This window comes from Larus michahellis, chromosome 28 (assembly GCF_964199755.1).
Source record: "Larus michahellis chromosome 28, bLarMic1.1, whole genome shotgun sequence".
Classification (NCBI taxonomy): Eukaryota; Metazoa; Chordata; class Aves; order Charadriiformes; family Laridae; genus Larus; species Larus michahellis.
Window position 1 is genome coordinate 1,131,255 of NC_133923.1, and position 23,297 is coordinate 1,154,551.

At 55.7% G+C, this 23,297-nt stretch overlaps 2 protein-coding genes across 5 annotated transcripts; one reads left to right on the forward strand and one right to left on the reverse strand.

The window, feature by feature from the left end:
* Window positions 1-8,745: 8,745 nt before the first annotated feature.
* Window positions 8,746-12,239, forward strand: LOC141735063 (uncharacterized). 4 transcript variants are annotated; one of them, XM_074567502.1, is made up of 6 exons: window positions 8,746-8,885; window positions 9,489-9,527; window positions 10,140-10,433; window positions 10,835-10,900; window positions 11,481-11,564; window positions 11,803-12,239. In XM_074567502.1, exons 1-6 carry the CDS (start codon window positions 8,750-8,752, stop codon window positions 11,847-11,849), a joined length of 666 nt encoding a protein of 221 aa, XP_074423603.1. In that variant the 5' UTR covers window positions 8,746-8,749; the 3' UTR covers window positions 11,850-12,239. The 4 variants fall into 4 exon arrangements, with proteins under 4 accessions (XP_074423603.1, XP_074423605.1, XP_074423604.1 ...); XM_074567504.1 differs by having other exon boundaries at window positions 8,760-8,885; window positions 9,452-9,527; window positions 11,803-12,237; XM_074567501.1 differs by having other exon boundaries at window positions 8,819-8,885; window positions 9,354-9,527.
* Window positions 12,240-18,571: 6,332 nt separating this feature from the next.
* Window positions 18,572-22,127, reverse strand: LOC141735071 (uncharacterized). Its single transcript, XM_074567523.1, has 2 exons — window positions 21,979-22,127; window positions 18,572-20,873 (listed from the first exon to the last, which is right to left on the reverse strand). Exon 2 carries the CDS (start codon window positions 20,847-20,849, stop codon window positions 19,722-19,724), a length of 1,128 nt encoding a protein of 375 aa, XP_074423624.1. The 5' UTR covers window positions 20,850-20,873; window positions 21,979-22,127; the 3' UTR covers window positions 18,572-19,721.
* Between the last annotated feature and the right edge of the window lie 1,170 nt (window positions 22,128-23,297).

The following is a 23,297-nucleotide window of genomic DNA, read 5'->3' on the forward strand; positions in this document are numbered from 1 at the left end:
GTAATAAACCCAAGGGAGGCATGCCAGGGCTTGAAGGATGGTGGACCAGCGAGGACTCTCACTCTGCCATGTCATTTGAGAGAAGGGACAGACGTTTAGAAATCATGGAAGCACCTGAGAAGGGTCTGGTGGGAAATGGGGCCCACACTCACAAAAAGGTGCTGGAATCATTAGCACATCTGAAGTGCATCTCTACCAGTGCACGCAGCATGCGCAACAAACAGGGGGAGCTTGAAGCCATGATGCACCAGGGAAACTACGACATAGTGGCTATCACAGAAAGGTCATGGGATGCCTCACACGACTGGAGTGTCACAATCGATGGCTACAAGCTCTTCAGGAGGGACAGACAGGAAAGGAGAGGTGGAGGAGTGGCCCTGTGTGTTAGAGAATGCTATGAGAGCTCAGAAATCAAGTATAGTGATGATGGGGTGGAGAGCGTTTGGATTAGGTTAAGGACCGATAAAGCTGATATCGCTGTGGGAGTCTGCTCTAGACCTCCCAACCAAAGCAGTGAGGCGGATGAAGCTTTCTATAAGCAGCTGGGGGAAATCTCGCGATCACTTGCCGTTGTTCTTGTGGGGGACTTTATCCTCCCAGCTATCTGCTGGGAATACAACACAGCTGAGAGGGAACAATCCAGGAGGTTCCTGGAATGTGTGAAAGATAACTTCCTCACACAGCTGGTAAGTGATCCGACCAGGGAAGGTGCCCTCCTGGACCTGCTTCTTGTGGACAGGGAAGAACTTGTGGGGCAAGTAAAGGTTGGTGGCCGTCTAGGGCACAGTGATCATGAGATGATCGAATTTCTGATTCTTGGGGAAACAAGGAGAGGGGTTAGTAAACCTGCCACCTTAGACTTCTGGAGGGCAAATTTTGACCTGTTCAGAAGACTGCTGGACAAAGTCCCTTGGGAGGCTGCCCTGAAGGATACAGGAGCCCAGGAAGGCTGGACATACTTCAAAAGAGAAGTCTTAAAGGCACAGGAGGAGGCTGTCCCTGTGTGCCGAAAAACAAGTAGGCGGGGAAGGAGACCGGCCTGGCTAAATGGGGACCTTTGGCTGGACCTCGAGAACAAAAGGAGAGTCTATGACCTCTGGAAGAGCGGGCGGGTCTCTCATGAAGACTATAAGGATGTAGCGAAGCTATGCAGGGAGAAAATTAGGAGAGCCAAAGCGCAGCTAGAGCTCAACCTGGCTACACTGTTAAGGACAACAAAAAATGTTTCTATAAATTCATTAACAACAAAAGGAGGATTAGGGAAAATCTCCCTCCCTTACTGGATGCAGAGGGAAACATAGTCACAAAGGATGAGGAAAAGGCTGAGGTGCTCAATGCCTACTTTGCCTCAGTCTTCAGCAGTGGAACTGGCCGTTCCCTGGGCACCCAGCCTCGTGAGCTGGGAGACAGGGAGGGGAAGCTGAACGAGGTCATCGCAATGAAAGAGGAAGTGATCTACGACCTGCTACGCCGCTTGGATGCGCACAAGTCTGTGGGACCGGATGGGTTACATCCAAGAGTGCTGAAAGAGTTGGCAGCCGTGCTTGCCAAGCCACTTTCCATGATCTACCTGAAGTCATGGCTAACTGGGGAGGTCCCAATGGACTGGGGGGTAGCAAATGTAGTGCCCATCTACAAAAAAGGCAGAAAGGAGGATCCAGGAAACTATAGGCCTGTCAGTCCGACCTCGGCAGCAGGGAAGGTCATGGAGCAGATCATCTTGAGTGCCATTACAACTCATATAATGGACAAGCAGGGGATCAGGCCTAGTCAGCATGGGATTAGGAAGGGCAAATCCTGCCTGACGAACCTGATCTCCTTCTATGACAAGATGACCCGATTATTGGATGAGGGAAAGGCTGTGGACATTGTCTACCTAGACTTTTGAAAAGCATTTGACACTGTCCCCCATAGAATTCTCATGGAAAAACTGGTGGCTCATGGCCTGGATGAGCATATGATCTTCTGGATCAAGCACTGGCTGGGTGGGCGGTCTCAAAGAGTGGTGGTCAATGGAGTTAAATCCAGCTGGCGGCCGGTCACAAGTGGTGTCCCTCAGGGCTCGGTGTTGGGACCGTTTCTGTTTAACATCTTTATTGATGACCTTGATAAGGACACAGTGTATCATCAGCAAGTTTGCAGATGACACAAAGCTAAGCAGAGTGTTGATCTGCATGAGGATAGGGAGGCTCTACAGAGAGACTTGGATAGATTGGACCGATGGGCCAATGCTAACAGTATGAGCTTCAACAAGGCCAAGTGCTGGGTCCTGCACTTGGCCCACAACAACCCCATGCATCGCTACAGGCTTGGGGAAGTGTGGCTGGAGAGCTGCCTGGCAGAAAAGGACCTGGGGGTTCTAATTGACAAGCGGCTGAACATGAGCCAGCAGTGTGCCCAGGTGGCCAAGAGGGCCAGTGGCATCCTGGCTTGTATTAGAAATAGTGTGACCAGCAGGAGGGAGGTGATTGTCCCCCTGTACTCAGCACTGGTGAGGCCACCCCTTGAGTATTGTGTCCAGTTCTGGGCACCTCAATATGAGAGAGATCTCAAGGTGCTGAAGCGAGCACAGAGGAGGGCAACGAAGCTGGTGAAGGGCCTGGAGAATAAATCTTATGAGGAGCGATGGAAAGAGCTGGGACTGTTTAGTTTGAGGAAGAGGAGGCTGAGGGGAGACCTCATCGCTCCCTACAACTACTTGAAAGGACATTGTAGAGAGGCTGGTGCTGGTCTCTTCTCACAGGTAATTAGCGATAGACCAAGAGGGAATGGGTTCAAGCTGCAGCAGGGGAGGTTTAGGCTGGACATTAGGAAAAAATTCTTCCCAGAAAGAGTGGTCAGACACTGGAATAAGCTGCCCAGGGAGGTGGTGGAGTCACCATCCCTGAATGTGTTTAAGACTCGTTTAGATGTGGTGTTAAGGGATATGGTGTAGGGGAGAACTTTGTAGAGTGGAGTTGATGGTTGGACTCGATGATCCCAAGGGTCTTTTCCAACCTAAATGATTCTATGATTCTATGAAGATGATGGGCTGAACCTGCACATCTCACTCAGGGTGAACAAGCAATGCTGAACAAGCATGGGTCATTTTAACTCCCCTCTATGTTTCACCTCATTTTTTTACCCTCAGTTTCCCCCAGTCACTCACCTTTCTTCACAGCACAGTAGCTGGCTGCAGCCAGGAGGAGGAGGGAGACGGCCACCACTCCCAGAACGATGCCTGTGGGGAAGGTGTGGACAACTGGGGGATAGGGATCTGGGAGAGACAGAAGGTGTTGGGGAAGAGAGGACGTCACGGGGAGAAGCAGAGAGCAGGAGATGCCCTTGGAGCCAGGCACAATCCCAGCTGATGAACCTCCCCATATTCTGGTGCCAGCAGCCCAGCATCCCTCGGCTCGATGCTGGGGGACACTGGGTGTGTGGGGAGGGAATGACTCACCTGGGGTGGATGGCCCTGCCGGGGAGCTGGACGTGCTGCCTGGGAGGAGAAAGGGAGAGGGTGAGAGTCTCCAGCTCTCCCAGGTGCTGCACAGACTAAGCACCTGTGGGGACCCACCATCTATCAACCCTCGTGATAAATCAATCGATGCATTGCTGTGGCTCTGGATTAGATCTGGCACCACCACTCTGCCCGTCCCACGATGCTGGGGCAGGAGAGGAGCAGGCTGCTCTCCCACGACTGGGAAGAGTTGTCCCAGTTTCAAAGGCTGGCTGAGCACTCCAGCTGCCCAAGGAAACCCCACAGGGTACGAGGGGGTTCGCATCCTCAGCTGGCGTCATTAGTACTCTGGTGTGGAGCCTGCTCATGCGCCAGTGCACGTCTCACCTGTGACAGTCAGGATCCGTGGTGTGCTGAGGGCAGAGCTCCTCACCCGGTTGTTCTCGTCCCTGTGCTGGTGCCCACACGAGTACATCCCCGCGCTGCTCCAGGTGACGTTCAGAATCACAGAGTAGCTCAGCTGCCCCCATTGGGCTTTCAGGCTGAACTCCTCCACCCCATCCTTGCATAAGACGATTCGGGTAGTAGGAGATTGCCCGACAATGGAGCAGCGAAGCAAAACCCATTCTCCCTCCTGAGCGTTGGAGGTGTTCAAGAAGAGATCGGGAGGTGGGAGGTCACCTGGAGAGATGGCACAGGGATGCCACAGGCTAGTGTTACGTTTGTGGGGACTGCAAAATGCAGTGGAAGAGACTCGGCTCCAGGGGTGCAGACCTGAGGAATCAACCCCCTCTCCCTTCCCGTCCCACTCCTTCACCACTCCTTTTTGGGACCCATCCCTGTGCTCATCCTCACCTGGGGAGCTGCAGATGTCCTGGGCGGTCGCACAGGCACCTGCAGCATGATGAAGAGAGGGGTTTGGTTAGAGGGACAGTGACAGGACTAACCCATGTGCCCCTGTCCTGGTCCCCCCCTGCGGAGTCCTTGTTGGGTGAGCAGCTTCCCACCCATGCACCTCCACATGGCATCTTCTCAGTCTCCTGGCTTACAATCACTGCTAGGCCATTTTGGTTGGTTTTGTTGTAACAGGTAGGTGACCCTGCCTCCCTAAGGCTCTCCAGCATCTGCCCAGTCCCACACTGTGACCCACACGTCCTTAGAGATGTTGGAGAAATATGCCCTTTGCTTGGAGCTGCACCGTGACTGGAGGAAGCAATCGTCTTCCTCCCCTCATCCAAGCAACTCTGCCCCTCATTGCTGCCCGGCTGCTCCGCACACCCTGTCCCCATCCTCCCCGCTGCCCAGGACGTGCCCTCTCCTGCCCCGCTCAGCACCCCTCCCGGCCTCAGCCCCCAGGCAAAGAGATGCCCCGACTCACCCAGCAGCAGCAGCAGGAAGGCAGGGCCAGAAGGAGACAGCCTGGCACGTCCCACCTGCCCCACCATCTTTGGGGCGCTGCGGCAACAGCCTCTCCTCGAAGCGTCTGCTTTCCTCTCAGCTGGGGACAGCCCTTCAAGAGCTGCCTGGCCCGGGGCTTGCAGAGCCCCTGGGGCCGCTCCTGATGCATTTCCGTGGCCAGCAGGGCCTTTCCCACAGCGAGAGGCTGTGACGAGCGGGGGCCCTGCCTCAGCCCCCACTGCGGACACTGCGCCTGCAGAGTCCCTGCTTTCATTTCCCTGCGCTCAGACGCGGGAGCACGAGCCGTGTTTGCCTGTCCCTCGGGGGCAGCATTCTCCCTGCAAAGGGAGGTACCTGTGCTGGTACCCACACGCGCACGTCCCTGTGCTGGTACCCACACGCGTACGTCCCTGCGCTGCCCAGGGTGACGTTCAGCAGCACAAAGTAGCTCAGCTGCCCCTGTTGGGCTTTCAGGCTGTACACCTCCACTCCATCCTTGCAGAAGACAATTCGGGTAGCAGGGGAACCGGTCAGGATGAAGCACCCAGCCAGAACCGTGTCGCCAGGATGAGTATGTGATAAATCCAGGCTCAGACGAGGAGCAGGGAGGTCACCTGGAAGGCAGGCAGGGATGCAGGGATGCTGTGGGCCAGTGTTCCTCAATGTGGGGCTGCAAGACGACGTGGCTCAGAGAGGGAAGAGTCTCTCCTCCAAGGGCTTGTAGCCAGGACACAAAACCTGCTCCTCACCCCCTTCACACCTCCATTTCTGAACCCCTCCCTGTGCTCACCATCACCAGGGGAGCTGCAGATGTCCTGGGCGGTCACGCTGGCACCTGCACCGTGGGGCAGAGAGGGGGGTGGTTAGAGGGACAGTGACCCGGCTCATCCAGATGACCGTGCCCCCATCCCCACTGCTGAGCTCTTGCCGGGCAAGCACCATCCCACCCGTGAGCGTCCATCATGCATCTCCCGGTCTCCTTGCTTGATTCCTCCCCAAGCCGATTCTGGGTGGGTTTGTGGATCCAGGGGGGTGACCCTGTCTCACCACGGCCCCACGTCCTCGCAGTGGCAGGCAGGGCAGCCCTTCTGGATTTTCAACACATTCACCGGCTGAATTTCTCCCGTTCTTTCCCCCTTTTTCTCCATGCTTTGCCTCACCTTACCCATTTCACAGCTCTGCATCCCGGCACTGAAGGGCCCCCAGTGAAGAGCCACCCCGTGTCCCAAATGCCACCTCTCTCTCTGCACTGCTCACAGACCACCGCAGGCACAAAGCTGCTTTTCACCCAACATGACAGCTGCCGGCCCCGTCAGGAACGGGATTTCCATGTCACTCCAGCACAATAAAAATGCAAAGCTCTGTCCGTCCCCTTCCCCAGGCACGTGTCACACAAGATGGTTTATCTGCCTGCGCAATAGAGCTTCCCCAGAGGGGACAGTGAATCCCCCCGTGGAGGACGGGCTCAGCCAGACTCAGCACCATCTCAGCCCAGCCCAGACACTGCTCCTCGCTGCAGCGGCTGGGCCTCAGGTCACCTTGCTCTAAAAAAAGCCCTCCCTTTCCCACATCAGCTCTCTCAGCAGCGAGGTAGTCGCCTCCCGCTCGCTCTGCAGCCTCAGAAGTCGACCACGCGACCGCTTGGCCAGACCACTCCTCTGCACGCACAGCAGTGGCTCTTCTCTTTCAAAAGGAGATTTCCCTCCCGCTCCCCAACATCAACCCAAGCGCTCCTTCAGCCAGGCCCGTGTCCCCAGCAGGCTTTGCTGGGCGCGAGCTGGCCTTGAAGCAGAACTGGAAACAGCAGCAGCAGCTGCAAATCTCCAAGCAAAGGGAAAAAATTGGTGGCTGTGGGCAGAGGGCTGGAAACTGGACCAGCTCTTTGCATGGCCATGGCCCCCGCTGGCTGTGTTCTGCACTGGGGGATGAATACGACAGGCTGCATGTTTCCACCCTGCTTAGGAAGGCATTGTCAGCACAGCATAGGCTTTGGAGTGACAGTACCCGAATTGGGTCAGGATGGGAGCTTTGACACCCCCCCTCCCCCCCACAAAATTGTCCAAAAGCAGCTTCTTCCTCATCCACAAATCCCGCATCCCTGATGGGGAGGGCAGTCCGGTTAACCACGCGTCCCCCTGCCAGGTACGGCAAGGATCGATGCGGTCAACAGCATCCTCTGGAGAGAGGGACAGAGCCAGAAGAGAACGAATTGGCGTTCAGGTGCCTGCACCCCAGCAGGTTCCACCTTCCCAGCTCAGCCCCAAGCTGCAACGGTTCCCCAAACCCTAAAGGAGGGACACCCCCGCCCCAAGCACCACGAGAGCACCGGGGCTTTGGAGTTGCATTGCTAAACCCCTCCTCAAGCCCTGAGACACTGGAGGCGCGTGACTCCGCCAGCAAACCCCACCGTTATGCTATTTCTAGAAGACAGACGAGCCCTGGCCTTTTGTCGGTGGTTTTACTGGGTTAAAAAAAAATAGCTGCGGCAGGAAACCAGCCGTCCCTTCATAATGCAGCGTTTGAGGAGGCGGCTCTGCTCCCCCTCAGACACCCTCTCTGGAATCAGCTTGGGTGCGTCTAGGGAAAATTACCTTTAAAATGGTTCTGGCTTATTGTTGTTTGCATTTTTCTTTCAACACTCGGGAAATTTCTTGCGTTGTCCGTTGACTGGGATGAGCTGTAGCTGTTTTCTGCTGTTTAAAGATTTTTTTATTTTCATTTTCTCCCTGATTTTCCGAAGGTTGTTCACGGCTAGAAAAGATGCAGACCACTGGAAAGCCTTGTAGGACCTCACCCCGTGTTGTCCCCAGCATCCAGCCTAAGCCCTGCCCAACAAGTCATGTTCTACCCTTGGGTTACCAGACAAGAGAATCACAGACAGGGAAATACAAATATATACTTGAAAAGGAAACCGAAAGTGAACGACACGCAAAAGAAACACGCAGGAGAGGAGAGAAAGGGAAGAAACGGGTTTATTCCTGTTGAATTTCTGGCAGGTGCACTCCTTTGGCTTCAGAGTTTCTCCTTGGTGGACATCATCTCCCTGCCTGCCCCACAGAGCCGGCTTGACCCACCAGGGAATGATAGATCCCAATAAGGTGAATCCAACGCCCCGGGGATGGAGGGCAGGGAATAAACCCCATGATTGTGCAGAAAACGGGGAGGACACATGGGGCTGGGAGGGTCTGGCCCAGGGGAAGATGCGCACACGACCATGTAGACCCCTTTCCACCCACGCAGGCTCAGAGGAGGCTGGGCTGAAGAGCTGTCTCCCACTGCTCGTTGGGCAGACAGGGGTTCTACAAGCCTCAGCTCCGCTCTAGCCAAGTCTCTGAGCTCCTCCCAGTGGACATCTAAAGTGGCTTTAATCAAGCAAAGGTGGTGGAGCTCCAAGGTTGGTTTTTAGCAGGCAAAAGTATCTAATAACTCTGGAGATCCCCTAGGTTTCCTTCACAAGCCCAGGGCTTTGGAAACAGCACCTCCGCGTCAGCAGCTGTGTTGCATCTCGGTCTGTTGTCCGAGATACACACCCAAAAAAAGGAGAAATTAGGAAACACTGTTCTTCCCAGTGACACTGAAAGGATATTGCATGTTTGTACTGCAAAGCAGGATTGTTACCGGAACCTTGGGGCTGAGGCTGTGGAGAAATTTGGGGGGAGCTGTTTTTCACCCAAGGATGCTGGAAACTTGCTGGGAGATGGTGTGTCCCGCTGGGGACAGTTGTGACATACCCCGAGCCACCCAAAAACAGGCGGCCACAAACATGGTGGAAAACACCATGACGAAGCAGCTTCTTTTTGGGGTGGGGGATGAAGGCACCCCATGTGTGTGCACCCAACACGGCAATACCCACCATCTACCACCACCCAGCTCATCCTTTCTGCTCTCTCCTCCCCGAGAAGACGCTGGGTCATGCCCCGGGGGATGCGTCACGGGCAGGAAACCAAGTTCAGCTTCCCCTTTCCCCAACGACTTGGTCCTGGGGAGCTCAGCATGGCGAGAAGGAGCTGGCTGGCTGAGACTGTGGGTACCCTGTTCTGGCTGGCAGGTAGGTGGCCAGGAAGGCTGCTTGGGGGGCAATTTGGAGAGTCGTGCTGGGGGCAGCACCATGGGATGACGTGGGGTGGATTTTAAGCAGTGCCCTTGGGAAAGCTGCAGAGAGAAATTAAGTTGAAGCGCTAGCCGAGAGACAAAATTGTGAGTTTCTGGAGCGATTTTTAAGCAGTCCAACAGTCCAAAAACACAGGGTGGGCTCTCTGGAGGGTCTGAAAGTCCATCTCTGCTGTGGTGCGTTGTAGATAACCCTTGGCCAGTGACTTATTTTGGCCAGAGAGATGTAAGGTGGCAGCTCCCACAGAGGGAATTACATCCTTGCACTGATCCATGAGCACAGGGTTGGTCACTCTTGGGGTCCAGGCATGGTGTGGTTGTCCCTGGCTGAGCAGGAAGGGACAAGGCACCACCCAAAAGCCCTTTTTGCTCCTCGCTGGTGATTCCTGACCTCTTTCGTGCTAAGGTCTGCAGCATCTCCCCATCTTCTGCAAGCCTTCCCAAGGTTGGATGTCCAACCTCAAAGAGATGTCCTCGTCAAGGTGTCCTCTTCTACACCAGCAGATTATCTCAGACCAACCCCTTCTGCTGTCCCACACAGGTGCTGGTGGGATGGAGCCAGAGACCTGCAACTCTCCAGGTGAATGGAGTGGGTGGTTGGAAGAACCCTCCAGGTCAATATTGTAACATTGCCACCTGCTCTGGGGAGACCCCCCTGCAGCGCTGCCTCCAGCTCTGGGGCACCAACAGCAGAAGGACACGGAGCTGTTGCAGCGGGGCCAGAGGAGGCCCCGGAGATGCTGGGAGGGCTGGAGCCCCTCTGCTGTGGGGACAGGCTGAGAGAGCTGGGGGGCTTCAGCTTGGAGAAGGCTCCGGGGAGACCTTCCAGCCCCTTCCAGTCCCTAAAGGGGCTCCAGGAAAGCTGGGGAGGGACTCTGGAGCAGGGAGGGAAGCCATGGGACAAGGGGTAACAGTTTTAAACTGGGAGAGGGGAGATTTGGGTGAGATCTTGTGAAGAAATTGTTTGCTGTGAGGGTGGTGAGCCCCTGGCCCAGGTTGCCCAGAGAAGCTGTGGCTGCCCCATCCCTGGAGGGGTTCAAGGCTTTTAATTTGCTATTTTCACTGAAAAGCTTTTAATTTGCTATTTCCACTGAAAAGCAGCTACAAGGTCAACACTGAGGTCAGAGAGATGAGAAACTCATTGCTCATCTCCACACCATCACACCATGACCGGGTCTCTCTGCTCTCGCAGGTGACTTCCCCCCTCCGGCACTCTTCCCAAACTTCTCCTCGGCTCAGGAAGGTGACTTGATTCTTGCCCGGTGCGTTGTTTTTTCCCATGTCCCCATCACCCACATCTTCTTCTGCAAGAACGGGGTGGAGCTGGCAAAGCACCCGGTGGGAAAAGGCCAGTTCACCTCCACGCTCACCATCTGGCTTTCCGTGGAGAGCAGCGGCACCTACTCCTGCGGATACCAGCGCCGGAGCAGCCTTGGACAGATCCTGCTTTCAAGGTTGAGTGTCCCATGGGTCCTGACCACCAAAGGTGAGTGGAGGAGGGCATGGGGAGGTTGATCCTGCCCCCTATCAGGGACAGCCCTTGAGAAACCCCAGAAGTGGTTGCCCCTGTTTGCATAGACTCAAGGTCCTTGTAGTGCCAACCCAGTTGGGTCTTGACCAGCAAGACCAGTTCAGTGCAGAGATGCTCCTGGTTAACCCTAGGCCCCTGCAGTGCCAACAGGGTTGGGTCTTGATCAGCAAGACCAGTTCAGATGGTCCCAGTTAACGCCACCAGAGTATCCTGGGTCCAGCCTACTCCAAGGACTGGGAGAAGAGTGCAAGGAGTAGCCACACACCATCCCAAAGCTCAGTGCTTGGCCACGCTTTGGCAGCCCCTGCAGGGTGGGGAGGAGGGGGTGACCCTTTCTCCACGTATTTGTTGTCCAGGTGAAAAGGACGACCAGGTGAAGAGGAACAGCACCGTTGCTACCAGCCCAGAGCTGCCAGCTGAAGGTAAGCGTCCCTGGTTTTCTGGATAAAGTTTGGCCAAACATCCTGGTTTCCAAGCTCCAAGATGCCACCAGTGACGCTACCAGCTTCGGGTTGCCCATACCCTTCTAATGGAAATTCCTCATTTTTCCTTTCCCGGGGGAATATAGACCTTCCCCGCAAAGCAGCTGAGATACGTGCTGCAGTCAACCTCACCTTCCCCTCACTCCTTGATGGGTGCTTGTGGCAAACGAGCTGAGGAAGGAACGATATTCCCAACCCTTTCCCAAGACCTGGAGGTCCCTGGATTGACCCCCTCCGAAGACCTGGAGGTCTGTGGGTTGAGTACGAGCTGCTGTGAGCTCTCCTTGCAGGGAAAAGAGAAAGCAAATACAGGACTGCATGAGGAGGAGCGTGGCCAGCAGAGGGCTCTGGAGATCCCTTCCAATCGACACGAAGGTGGCTCTGCAGGCTTCCTAGCATGACCAAAAATGAACCACACAGCCCGGGATGTGGTGGGGATGATCCGGGGCTTGGCTTTACCCCGCTTGGCCCTGTGGGACCCAGTGTTCCTCCTCACCACCATCCGGTTTCTTTCTCCCAGGTCTGGGAGTCTCCATCAGCTTGGCCATGGCGGTCCTTCTCCTCCTGGCTCTGGCTTTGAGCCTCCATCTCCTCCTGCAGATCGGTAAGAGAACGACCAGCCCTGTTGGGTGGTGCCCATTAAATGTCCTGCCGACTGGGGATTCACAGGTGCACGCACTAAAACTGAGCAAGATTAGGAGGGACGAAGCAGGCTTTGGGCCATCTGAGGGGGCTTTGGAAGCCCCCACCAGGGCATGGAGCTGGGTATGCTCTGTGGAGGCTCCTCTCTGCAGGGATGGTCCGACAAGACCTATTGACCTATCACCATGTCTCATTGGCAGGAAAGCGAGTCCAGCTGGCCAGGTTGAAGAGCTTCATGCTCCAGTAGAAGACCACAGCATTTCACAACCACCATGAGGAAAGAGACATCCAGGAGCCCCCGCAGTTGGAGGACCTGTTGCCAGACCAGAGAAATGCTCTGGGGGGCGGTCCGTGGCAAGGACCATGGTGAATTATCAGTTCCCAGTGGCCGTAGCAGGGGGAAACTGGCCCAAGATGCTGTCCATTGGCTCAAAGCCACCTGCACTGCATGTCCAACCACCAAGAGCACCTCTCCAGAGCCCTGGGGACCCAATTTCTTCATTTGCAGCATCAGAGACACAGAGACATCAGAGACAAAACACGCTGCCTGAGCCAGTTGCAGGAGAAGAGTTTGCTCCAGCTGTGAACATCATGGTGGCTCTTGGGCATAAATAAATTAAAAAGGTCCGTTAATTACAAAGGTGGTTTGCGTCTGCTTGTTGGCCCTTTGCGTCGGTTTCTGAAGGTCTCATAGGTGCTTAATCCTCCAACAAATGGAGGTAGGAGCCTGAGTCCCACACAGGTCCTGGCTGTAGACCTTGCCTCGCATGGTTGAAGCCCATCAAGACATTGCCCAAAGGCATGTCCAGCACCAGGATCTGTTGCCAGCAGCACCCAAGCATGGCGGAGGATAAATCTGGAGGGTCTTCCCATCAGGAAAGTCCACCACAGGTCCCATTTGATCCACCAGACGTTTGAGAAGGATGAAGGGGTGAAGGGAAAAGGGAAAGGGAAAGGTGAAAGGAGTGTCACCCACTCCCTATCTGGAGGGAGGGAGGCTGAGGGGATGTGAGGTGGTGGAGAGGACTGATGGAGACATCTCTGCATGGCTTTGCCCCATGCCACCTCTCAAGGTCTTGCACCTGGGAAAACATAATCCAGGAGCGCAGCACAGGCTGGGATCCACCCATCTGGGGAGAAGGTCTGTGGAAAAGGATCTGGGGGACCTGATGGACAAGCTCAACATGAATGAAGAGCGTGCTGCTGCGGCAAAGCAAGCCAATGGGATGCTGGGTTGCATCAACAAGGGCATCACCAGGAGAGACAAAAAAGTCATTATTCCACTCAACTCCATGCTTGTGAGGCCACACCTGGAACACGGTGTTCAGTTTTGGTCCCCACTATACAAAAAAGCTGTGGCCAGGTTGGAGAGGGTCCAGAGAAGGGCCACCAAGATGATCCAAGGACTGGGAAGCCTCCATAGGAGGAAAAGCTGAGAGAACTGGGTGTATTTAACCTTGAGGAGACCTTATCACCATGTTCCGGTATTTAAATGGTGGCTACAAAGAAGATTTTTACAAGGAGTGACATGGAAAAGCCGTGGGGTGATGGGTACAAGTTACTCCTGGGGAGATTCCAGCTGGACACAGTGGCTGACTGTTCTCATTGTGACAATTTTCCTCTTTTGTCCAGCTGGAATCTCCCCAGGGATATGGTGAATGCCCCAACGTTGGAGACTTTTAAGATTCAGCTGGCCAGGAGCTGGGCGAACTTGCCCAGACCGTGCTTTTGCCAAGAAAGGTTGGACCAGATGATCCTTGAAGACCCTTCACCCTGGGATTCCATGATTCTACGATCCATGGAGAATTTGAGGGGTGCAGGCAAGTGACAAAACCTCCCCGGCTGGAAAGCACCTGGAAAGGTGCCTCCATGATACTGCAAGAGCCTTCTCCACCCCTGAGGTAGAGCCAGGGCAGGGAGGTACACAAGGCTGAGGTTTGGTTTTGAGGTCCAAGCTTGGAGATCCCAAGCGCATGGACAAAACCTCACCTTCCCTCTCTCCAACCCAAGAAAGAAGTTCCTTGAATCCTGGGTGACTTTAACCCCAAAGCCACCTGACTCCCAACCTCCCATCCACACAGATGACCCAAGTCCGTGACAGTCATTTATTCCCACAGGAGCAAAGCCACCTCTCCCACAACTGGCCTACAGCCTTTAAAAACCGCGTTAACAAATCCTCCCTGGTGGGCCGATGTACAAAAATAGGAATAATAGGTTTATCATTGCTGTCCTGGTTCCGGTGGGGATAGGGTTAATTTTTCCTGGTATTCCATGCCATGTGAGCCACGCCCACCCTGAGCTGCCGGGGGAGGGGGCAGGAAGTTGCTGCTTAAAAGCGGGCTGGGGCGTCCTGGGTCCGGTCCGGCCGGCGAGCGGCGGGGAGCGGCGGTTCCGTAATCGCGTTTGTATATTCCCCTATCCGTGTTGTTGTTGTTGTTTGCCTGTTCCCTTTACTGTCCTGTTAAACTGCCTTTGTCTCAACCCAAGAGTCTTGCCTTTTCTTACGATTCTTCCTGTATTAGGAAGCGGCGAGCGAGCGGCACGTGGTTCTTTGTTGCCGTCTGAGGCTAAACCACGACAGTCCTTTTTGGCGCCCAACGTGGGGCTCGAAGGGTTGAGATAACTGGTCATCATGTTGCTTGGTTTGTTCTCATGGCTGTGTTACATAAATTCCTATATGGCTTATGTACTCCCTGCGATGCTGTTTACCATGTCTGGAAGAGGGATGAGGATTATCATTCTCCTGTCCTGTGCGTTATCTGTTTATGATATGATAACATCACTGTTCAGATGGCTATTTTGGGGTGTTTATGTGGTTTTGCTGTCCTGTCCGTACATTGGACACCATCTCTCAGAATTTGTTAATAATTTCCCCAGCCCTTTTGCCTCCCCTTTCTCCTTCGGGTCAGGTATGACAGCTTTTGAGAATTTTGAATATCCTTGGGATACTCAAACCAGCGTGTTCCTAGTGCTATGTCTCCTGAATGCGTTCCAGGTCTTGTTTAGGGTTAAGCGACTATTTAAGACTACCACCCGGAGATCTCCTCCGAGGCTGGATAGTCAGGGGTGGCATGGCATGTGGGAGAGCATGGGCAGGTACCTAGAGAACTACTCACCTCCAACGGTCTGGGACTTCACCCCTGAACAATTACAGGACCCTGATAAAGTGGTAGAATATTTGAAGGGAAAATGCTGTGGCTATTCTAGAGAGGCACAACTCACCGCGCTGTGCTGGGCCCTGGCCAGTATCTACCAGGCACTGCTCAGAATTATGCAGCACCCTCAAGGGGAAGAGATGGAAACCAGACCAGCAGCCCCTGCGGCTGCTGCAGCCCCTGCGACGGACACTGCGGCTGCTGCAGCCCCTGCGACGGACACTGCGGCTGCTGCAGCCCCTGCGACAGACACTGCGGCTACTGAAACCCCTGTGGTAGACACTGCAGTTACTCCAACCCCCATAGCAGCCACTGCCACTGAACCAGGGAACCAACCCATGCCGGTATCAGTTGCCCCCATACAGAAGAAGAAGTACACAAAGAAATCAGTTCGCTTAGTAAGAGATGATGATGAACCAGGGCCATCACGAGAGCAGGAGGAAGAGGCAGAACCAGAGATAATTACTCGATCCCTATCCTTGAGTGAGCTGCGGGATATGCGAAAAGATTTCAGCCGACTTTCAGGCGAGCACATTGTCACCTGGCTGCTCCGGTGCTGGGATAATGGGGCCAGTAGCCTGGAATTAGAGGGTAGGGAGGCCAGGCAGCTGGGATCCCTGTCTAGGGAAGGCGGCATTGACAAGGCGATTGGGAAAAAGACCCAAGCCCTCAGCCTCTGGAAACGACTCCTGTTAGGCGTGAGGGAGAGGTACCCCTTCAGTGAGGATGTTGTATGTCAGCCAAGCAAGTGGACTACCATGGAAAGAGGTATCCAGTACCTGAGAGAATTAGTCGTGCGGGAGATGATTTATTATGACTTGGACAATGCCGACTTACCCACAGACCCTGATGAGGTGCGATGCACAAGGCCCATGTGGCGGAAGTTTGTACGGAGCGCACCATCGTCATATGCCAACTCCCTGGCAGTAATGGAATGGAAAGGTGAAGAGGGACCAACGGTGGATGAGGTAGCTGGCCGGCTCCGGCGATATGAAGAAAGTCTCTCTTCCCCCCTTGTCTCAGCTGTGGAGAAACTGTCGCGGAAGGTCCAGCAACTTGAAGAGAATATGTTCTACTCCCCACCTGCACGGGCCAGCATCTCAGCTATTAGAAGCAGGCATTTCGCCACTCAAGAGAGAGAGTACAGAGGGTACACACCACGAGGCACCCTGTGGTTCTACCTGCGGGACCACGGAGAGGACATGAGGAAGTGGGATGGACAACCTACTTCGATCCTGCGGACACGGGTACAGGAGTTGCAAGGAAGGACAACCATAAAAGGGGATCCCTCCAGGAAAAGTGCCGCCCCAGTTTCCAGTGGGCCGTTCCCCAGACAAAGCGAAGTAAGGTCAAGGGACCTGCGCAGGAGATCCAGTTTTTAGGAATAAAATGGCAAGATGGACGCCGTCAGATTCCAATGGATGTGATCAACAAAATAGCAGCTATGTCTCCACCAACTAGTAAAAAGGAAACACAGGCTTTCTTAGGTATTGTGGGTTTTTGGAGAATGCATATCCCAGATTACAGTCAAATTGCAAGCCCTCTGTATCAAGTAACCTGGAAGAAGAATGATTTTAAATGGGGTCCTGAGCAACGACAAGCTTTTGAACAAATCAAACAGGAAATAGTCCATGCAGTGGCCCTGGGGCCAGTCCGGGCAGGACAAGATGTTAACAATGTGCTCTACACCGCAGCCGGGGAGAACGGCCCTACCTGGAGCCTCTGGCAGAAAGCACCAGGGGAGACTCGAGGTCGACCCCTAGGGTTTTGGAGTCGTGGATACAGAGGATCCGAAGCCCGCTACACTCCAACAGAAAAAGAGATATTGGCAGCATATGAAGGGGTTCGAGCTGCTTCGGAAGTAGTTGGTACAGAAGCACAGCTCCTCTTAGCACCTCGACTGCCGGTGCTGGGTTGGATGTTCAAAGAAAGGGTCCCCACCACACATCATGCAACCGATGCTACATGGAGTAAGTGGATTGCCCTGATCACGCAGCGAACTCAAATGGGAAACCCCAGTCGCCCAGGAATTCTGGAAGTGATCATGGACTGGCTAGAAGGCAAGGATTTCGGAATGTCACCAGAGGAGGAGGTGACACGTGCAGAAGAGCCCCCACCATATAATAAACTGCCAGAAAATGGGAAGAAATATGCCCTGTTCACTGACGGGTCCTGCCGTATTGTGGGAAAGCATCGAAAGTGGAAGGCTGCTGTGTGGAGTCCTACACGACGTGTTGCAGAAGCCAGTGAGGGACAGGGTGAATCGAGCCAGTTTGCAGAGGTGAAGGCTATTCAGCTGGCTTTGGACATTGCTGAGCGAGAAAAATGGCCAGTACTTTATCTCTACACTGACTCATGGATGGTGGCAAATGCTCTGTGGGGGTGGTTACAGCAGTGGAAGCAGGGCAACTGGCAGCGCAGAGGCAAACCCATCTGGGCTGCTGAACTATGGCAAGATATTGCTGCCCGGATAGAGAATCTGGTTGTGAAAGTACGCCATGTAGATGCCCACGTACCGAAGAATCGGGCCACGGAGGAACATCAGAACAACCAGCAGGTGGATCGGGCCGCTAGGATTGAAGTGGCTCAGGTGGATCTGGACTGGCAGCGTAAGGGTGAACTATTCATAGCTCGGTGGGCCCATGACTCCTCAGGCCATCAAGGGAGAGATGCGACATATAGATGGGCTCGTGACCGAGGGGTGGACTTGACCATGGACACTATTGCACAGGTCATCCATGAATGTGAGACATGCGCTGCGATCAAACAAGCCAAGCGTGTGAAGCCTCTTTGGTATGGATGGCGATGGCTGAAATACAAATCTGGGGAGGCCTGGCAGATTGATTATATCACACTGCCACAAACCCGTCAAGGCAAGCGCCATGTGCTCACAATGGTGGAAGCAACCACTGGATGGCTGGAAACATACCCTGTGCCCCATGCCACTGCCCGGAACACTATCCTGGGCCTTGAAAAGCAAGTCCTGTGGCGACATGGTACCCCAGAGAGAATTGAGTCGGACAGCGGGACTCATTTCCGAAACAGCCTCATAGACACCTGGGCCAAAGAGCATGGTATCGAGTGGGTGTATCACATCCCCTATCACGCACCAGCCTCTGGGAAGATAGAACGATACAATGGACTGTTAAAAACTACACTGAGAGCAATGGGTGGTGGGACTTTAAAACACTGGGATACACATTTAGCAAAGGCTACCTGGCTAGTTAACACCAGGGGATCTAACAATTGGGCTGGCCCTGCCCAATCAAAACTTCCACGTACTGTAGAAGGGGATAAAGTCCCCGTAGTGCACATGAAGAATATGCTAGGGAAGACAGTCTGGGTTAGTCCTGCCTCAGGCAAAGGCAAACCCATCCGTGGGATTGCTTTTGCCCAAGGACCTGGGTGCACTTGGTGGGTGATGCGGGAGGATGGGGAAGTCCGATGTGTACCTCATGGGGATCTGATTTTGGGCGAGAATAGCCAATGAATCAGATTGTGTGCTGTTAATTGCTAAGTAACACTGTCACTGTATGTCCTCATTGCTACAATTGCTATCAGTTGTACTACAAGTAAGGCACAGGGATGATGGGATAAGAACTGATCTCAGCAGCTGGCGCCCAGCAGTTTCCTCAAGATCTACATCTTCAGCCCACGGACTGCGTGCATGAGCCACACCAGGTGCACCAGTCACAAGCTCCGAAAAATACAGCATGCAACAGACCAGCACCACCCAGCATCTCACCTGCCCTGAGAGACTGTTCTAACAGATGGAGCCCAAAGCCGTGGATTAAAAGAACTCAACGGACACTTTGGAGGGATGGCCCATAAACTAAGGGCATTATATGTGTGTATATATATATATAACAGGGGAAAGTGGTGGCAATTCATTGGAACCTGCTGGGCATGGCATAGATGGTATGGAATAAGGGGTGGATAATGTCCTGGTTCCGGTGGGGATAGGGTTAATTTTTCCTGGTATTCCATGCCATGTGAGCCACGCCCACCCTGAGCTGCCGGGGGAGGGGGCAGGAAGTTGCTGCTTAAAAGCGGGCTGGGGCGTCCAGGGTCCGGCCGGTCGGCGAGCGGCGGGGAGTGGCGGTTCCGTAATCGCGTTTGTATATTCCCCTGTCCGTGTTGTTGTTGTTGTTTGCCTGTTCCCTTTACTGTCCTGTTGAACTGCCTTTGTCTCAACCCAAGAGTCTTGCCTTTTCTTACGATTCTTCCTGTATTAGGAAGGCGGGAGCGAGCGGCACGTGGTTCTTTGTTGCCGTCTGAGGCTAAACCACGACAATTGCAAAAAAAAAAAGAAGTCTTTTGACAGGCCACACGCTTCGTGGTAGCCCGGCCACGGCGGCACTGACCACAGATCCACGCCTGGTCCCACCGGCTTCACACCAGGAAAAGCCCCCGAGGAAAATCGGCCCTGCAGGAGGGGATGGCAAAGAAAACCTGAGCCATCCTGAGGAGTTCCGAGCGGCTGGACAGGCTGCAGGAGCTGCTGAAGAACCGCAGCCATTTCTGGTGCGTCTGCAGGGCTCCGAAGTCGCTGCCGCTCCTGCAGTCCTTCAAGAAGGCGGTCAGGTGGCAGAACTGGTCAAAGCACTTGCTATCATCCACCACGACCCCGTGGGCCGCCAGGTACTTGATGCACCCCCTCCACCTCTGCCCACCTTGGCGGTGCCCGGAGCTCCATCCACTGGAAATGGAAAAGCTCCCCAAAGGACCCCATCCGAGCGTCCAGGTAGTCGAGGAACGCCACATAGAGGTTCTGCACGTGGTGGCAGAAGGTGTCGCACTCTCCAACCCCCCCGGCCGCCCGCTGCTCTGCCAGCAGCTCCTTCCCCTGCAGCGACATGAAGCCATCGGCTTTGCGCTACAGGAGGGTGCGGCGGAGAGAGGAGAGGACGGCCAGCACCTCGCAGGGCGAGTTGTCCTCCCTTGCCAAGGTCCTGAGGTGGGTGTCAAAGACAGCCAGCTGCGAAGCCATGTGCGGGAGGTAGATCTCGCTGAGGTTGTCCTCGAAAAAAGTCCAGATGGCGAAGGGAGGCATGGCTGAGGGAGAGGAAGAAGGACTTCAAAGCCGGGAAGACTTCCAGCAGGCGGGTGATGGCCGGCAGCAGGAGCAACCAGGGCATCCTGGTGTGGCGGAGCAGCCGCCGGTACTCCCTCTTGGCAGACTGCAAGAAGTCCTGGAGCAGTTCGACGCAGACGGCGTAGACTGAGATGTAGGCGTAAATCTTCCAGACCAGGGAGTGCAGGTCCACCTCCAGGCTGTCCGCCCCGTGCTGCATGCAGTTGCTGAGGAGGTGCACGGGGCAGTCAGTGGCGACGAAGACTCCTTCCAGCAGCTCCCGCAAGCCGGACGCCTCAACCGGACCTCGGCCGCAGCCCCCCAGTCCCCCCAGCATGGCGCTGGGGCTCTCGCCCACCAAAGCCACACAGCGTTGCCGCAGCCCACGGCTCTCCAAGGCCTCCCACGCCAAGGCGGTGCCGCTGGGAGTCAGTTCACCCGGTGGGGAGTCCACACCGATCACCCTGCTCTGCACCCCACCCCGCTTCCAGTCGAAAGAGCGGATCTGGATGGGGAAGGGGGTCCCTGCCTCGCAGACACCCAGGGACACCCCACAATAGGGGACACCGTCCAGCGGGTCCACCCTGGGGTGCGAGGGGAAGGGGGTCAGCCCCCCATCCAGCCTCACCTCCGTCTTGATTTGCAAGCCCAGGATGTCGAAGATGGGATCGGGAGTTTTGGGCGAGCCAGCCAAGGGCTCGTAGCCATCCTGGAGCGCAGTGAAGCCCAACGGGGATTCGGTGACAGTGGTGGCAGCGGCGGTGGCATTGAAGGGCTGGCAGTCGGCGGGGAGGAAGCAATCCGGCACCGCGGGCACGGAGATGTCGCCCAACACGTTCCTCTTGTGTTTCACGGACTGGACGTGGGCGTCCAGGTCGAGGGAGTCCTTGTTGGCCACCGAGACGTAGGTGCCCTCCTGGCACACCAAGCACTCCGCCTCCCACCTCTCCCGGCCCAGGCGGAAGCAGGGATATTTCACCTGGAGCTCCTCCGTGAACTTGCATTTCCTTTTCGGCATTGTACGGTGCAGACGGGGCTCGGTCTGGGGGAGAAAGACAGAGGAAAGGGAAAATTTTGCTAATTTTTCCTCTGTGCCAAGGATGGGAGCTCCTGTCTCTTCTCCCAGCTGTGGCCCCAGGGTGCTGGGACACCCACCACGTATGCACCCCGGGAGCCTGGAAAAAATCCCGAAGGGAAGAGGCCGGTCTAGAAGGGGTGTCCTGGAATGGGCGCAGGGTGTGGGAAGGGCGGGGGGAAACAGGGGGAAAGAATGAAAATAGATGGGAAAGAAGGCAAATGAGGAAAATAGGGGAAAAGAAGGAAGGAAAGGGGAAAAGAAGGAAGGAAAGGGGAAAAGAAAGAAAGAGGGGGGAAAAGAAAGAAAGAGGGGGGAAAAAATAGGAGGAAAATAAGGAAAATAGGAGGGAATGAAGAAAAACATGGGGAAAGAAAGAAAGAGAGAAAGAGAGAAAATAGGCGGAAAAATAAGAAAAATGGGGGAAAAGAAGGAAGGGGGAAAAAGAAGGAAAGAAGGGAGGAAGGGGGCAAGAAAAAAACACAAGGGGGTAAGAATGAAAATAGGGGGAAAGAAGAAAAATAGAGGGAAAGGAAAGAAGAAAGCGGGAGAAGAAGGAAGGAAACAGGCAAAGAAGGAAAGAAGGGGGGAAAGAAAGAAAATGGGAAGAGAAGAAAGACCGGGAGAAAGAAAGGAAGAAGGGAGGTGGGAAAAGAAGGAACGACAGGGAAAGAAGGAACGGGGGAAAAGCAGGAAAATGGAGGGGAAAGAGGAAAAGAAGGGGGGAAAGAAGGAAAGAAAGGGGAAGGTAAAATAGAGGGGAAAAAAGGAAAGAAGGGAGGAAAAAGGAAAATAGGGGAAAAGAAGGAAAGAAGGGAGGAAAAAGGAAAATAGAGGGAACGAAGGAAAGAAGGGGGAAAAGTAAAATAGAGGGAAAAGAGGGAAAATGGGGGGAAAGAAAGAAGGGGAAAAGAAGGAAAAGAGAGGGAAAAGAAGGAAAAGAGAGGGAAAAGAAGGAAAGAAGGGGGAGAAGGAGGAAAATACGCAGGGACCGAGAGGAGCAAAGTTGGGGGGGGATGGGGGAGGGGCGCGCCAGGGGTTGCTGCCGCGTTGCCTCCGCGGCCCCACGCACCTCTGGGGGCTCCCGGCGGGGCGGGGCGGGGCGGGGCGGGGGAGGAAGGGGGGTTGTCCCCGTCCCCGTCCCCGTCCCCGTCCCCGTCCCGGGGCTGGGCTCGGGCAGCGGCCGGTTCCGCACCCACGGCTGGGAGAGCTCAACCCCCCGGAGGGGGCGTGTCCTCCTGCTCCCGCCCCCTCCCGCCCTCCCATTGGCCGGCCGCGCTGTCACTCCGGCCCGCGAGGGGGCGGGGTTTTCCGCGGGCTGGGAATGGGGGCGGTGCCCGGCGTGATTGACAGCTCCTTCGCCCAATGGAGGGGTGGGGGAGGGTGCGCACCCGCTGTACGGCGGCCGAAAGGGGCCGGGGGCCGGGGGCCGGGGGAGGGGGGGCGGCAATGGAAAAGGGGGTGCAAAAGCCGGGTGGGGGGGGGGACACAGTTTGGGGGTGCTCGGGGTGGGGAATCAGTTTTCGGGTGCAATGGGGGGCACAGGGTGAGGGTGCGGAATTTGAGGGTGCACAGGAAGGGGGTGCACGGGGGGGTAACATTTTGGGGTGCACAGGATGGGGGTGCAATGGGGGGGGCACAGGGTGGGGGTGTGCGGGGGGGGTGACGGAGGGGCACAGTTTGGGGGGCACAGAGTGGGGGGGGGGAGCAATGGGGTGCACAGCACAGCGGTACCCGGTGGGGGGGGGGGATGACGGTTTGGGGGGGGCACAGGGAGGGGGCACAGTTTGGGGGTGCCGTGGGGTGCCCAGTTGTGGGGTGCAACGGGGTGAACTGGGGGGGTGCACAGTTTTGGGGTGCAATGGCGCGAATAAGGGGGTGCGCGGAGGGGTGACAGTTTGGGGGGGGGCAATGGACGGCACAGGGTGGGGGGGCACGGCTTGGGGGGTGCACAGGGAGGGGGTGGAGAGTTTGGGGGGGCAATGGAGGTACGGGTGGGGTGCACGGGGTGGGGGCTCAGTGGGGGGCACAGTTTGGGGGGTGCAATGGGGTGCGCAGGGAGGACGGACGCGGGGGGGGGCACAGTTTGGGGGGGTGCAATGGGGTGCACGGGGGGGGCATAGTTGGGGGGGCACAGAGTGGGGGGGGCGCAACGGGGGAGAACAGGATGGGGAGGGCTGACACTTTGGGGGTGTATTGGGGCGCGGGGGGGGGGCACAGCTTGGGGGGGCAATGGGGGCACAGGGTGGGGTGCACGGGGTGGGGGCTCAATGGGGGGGGCACACTTTGGGGGTGCAATGGGGTGTGCAGGGAGGACGGACACGGGGGGGGAGGCAGAGTTTGGGGTGCACAAGGGGGGGGGGCACAGTTTGGGGATTGCCCCCCACCACC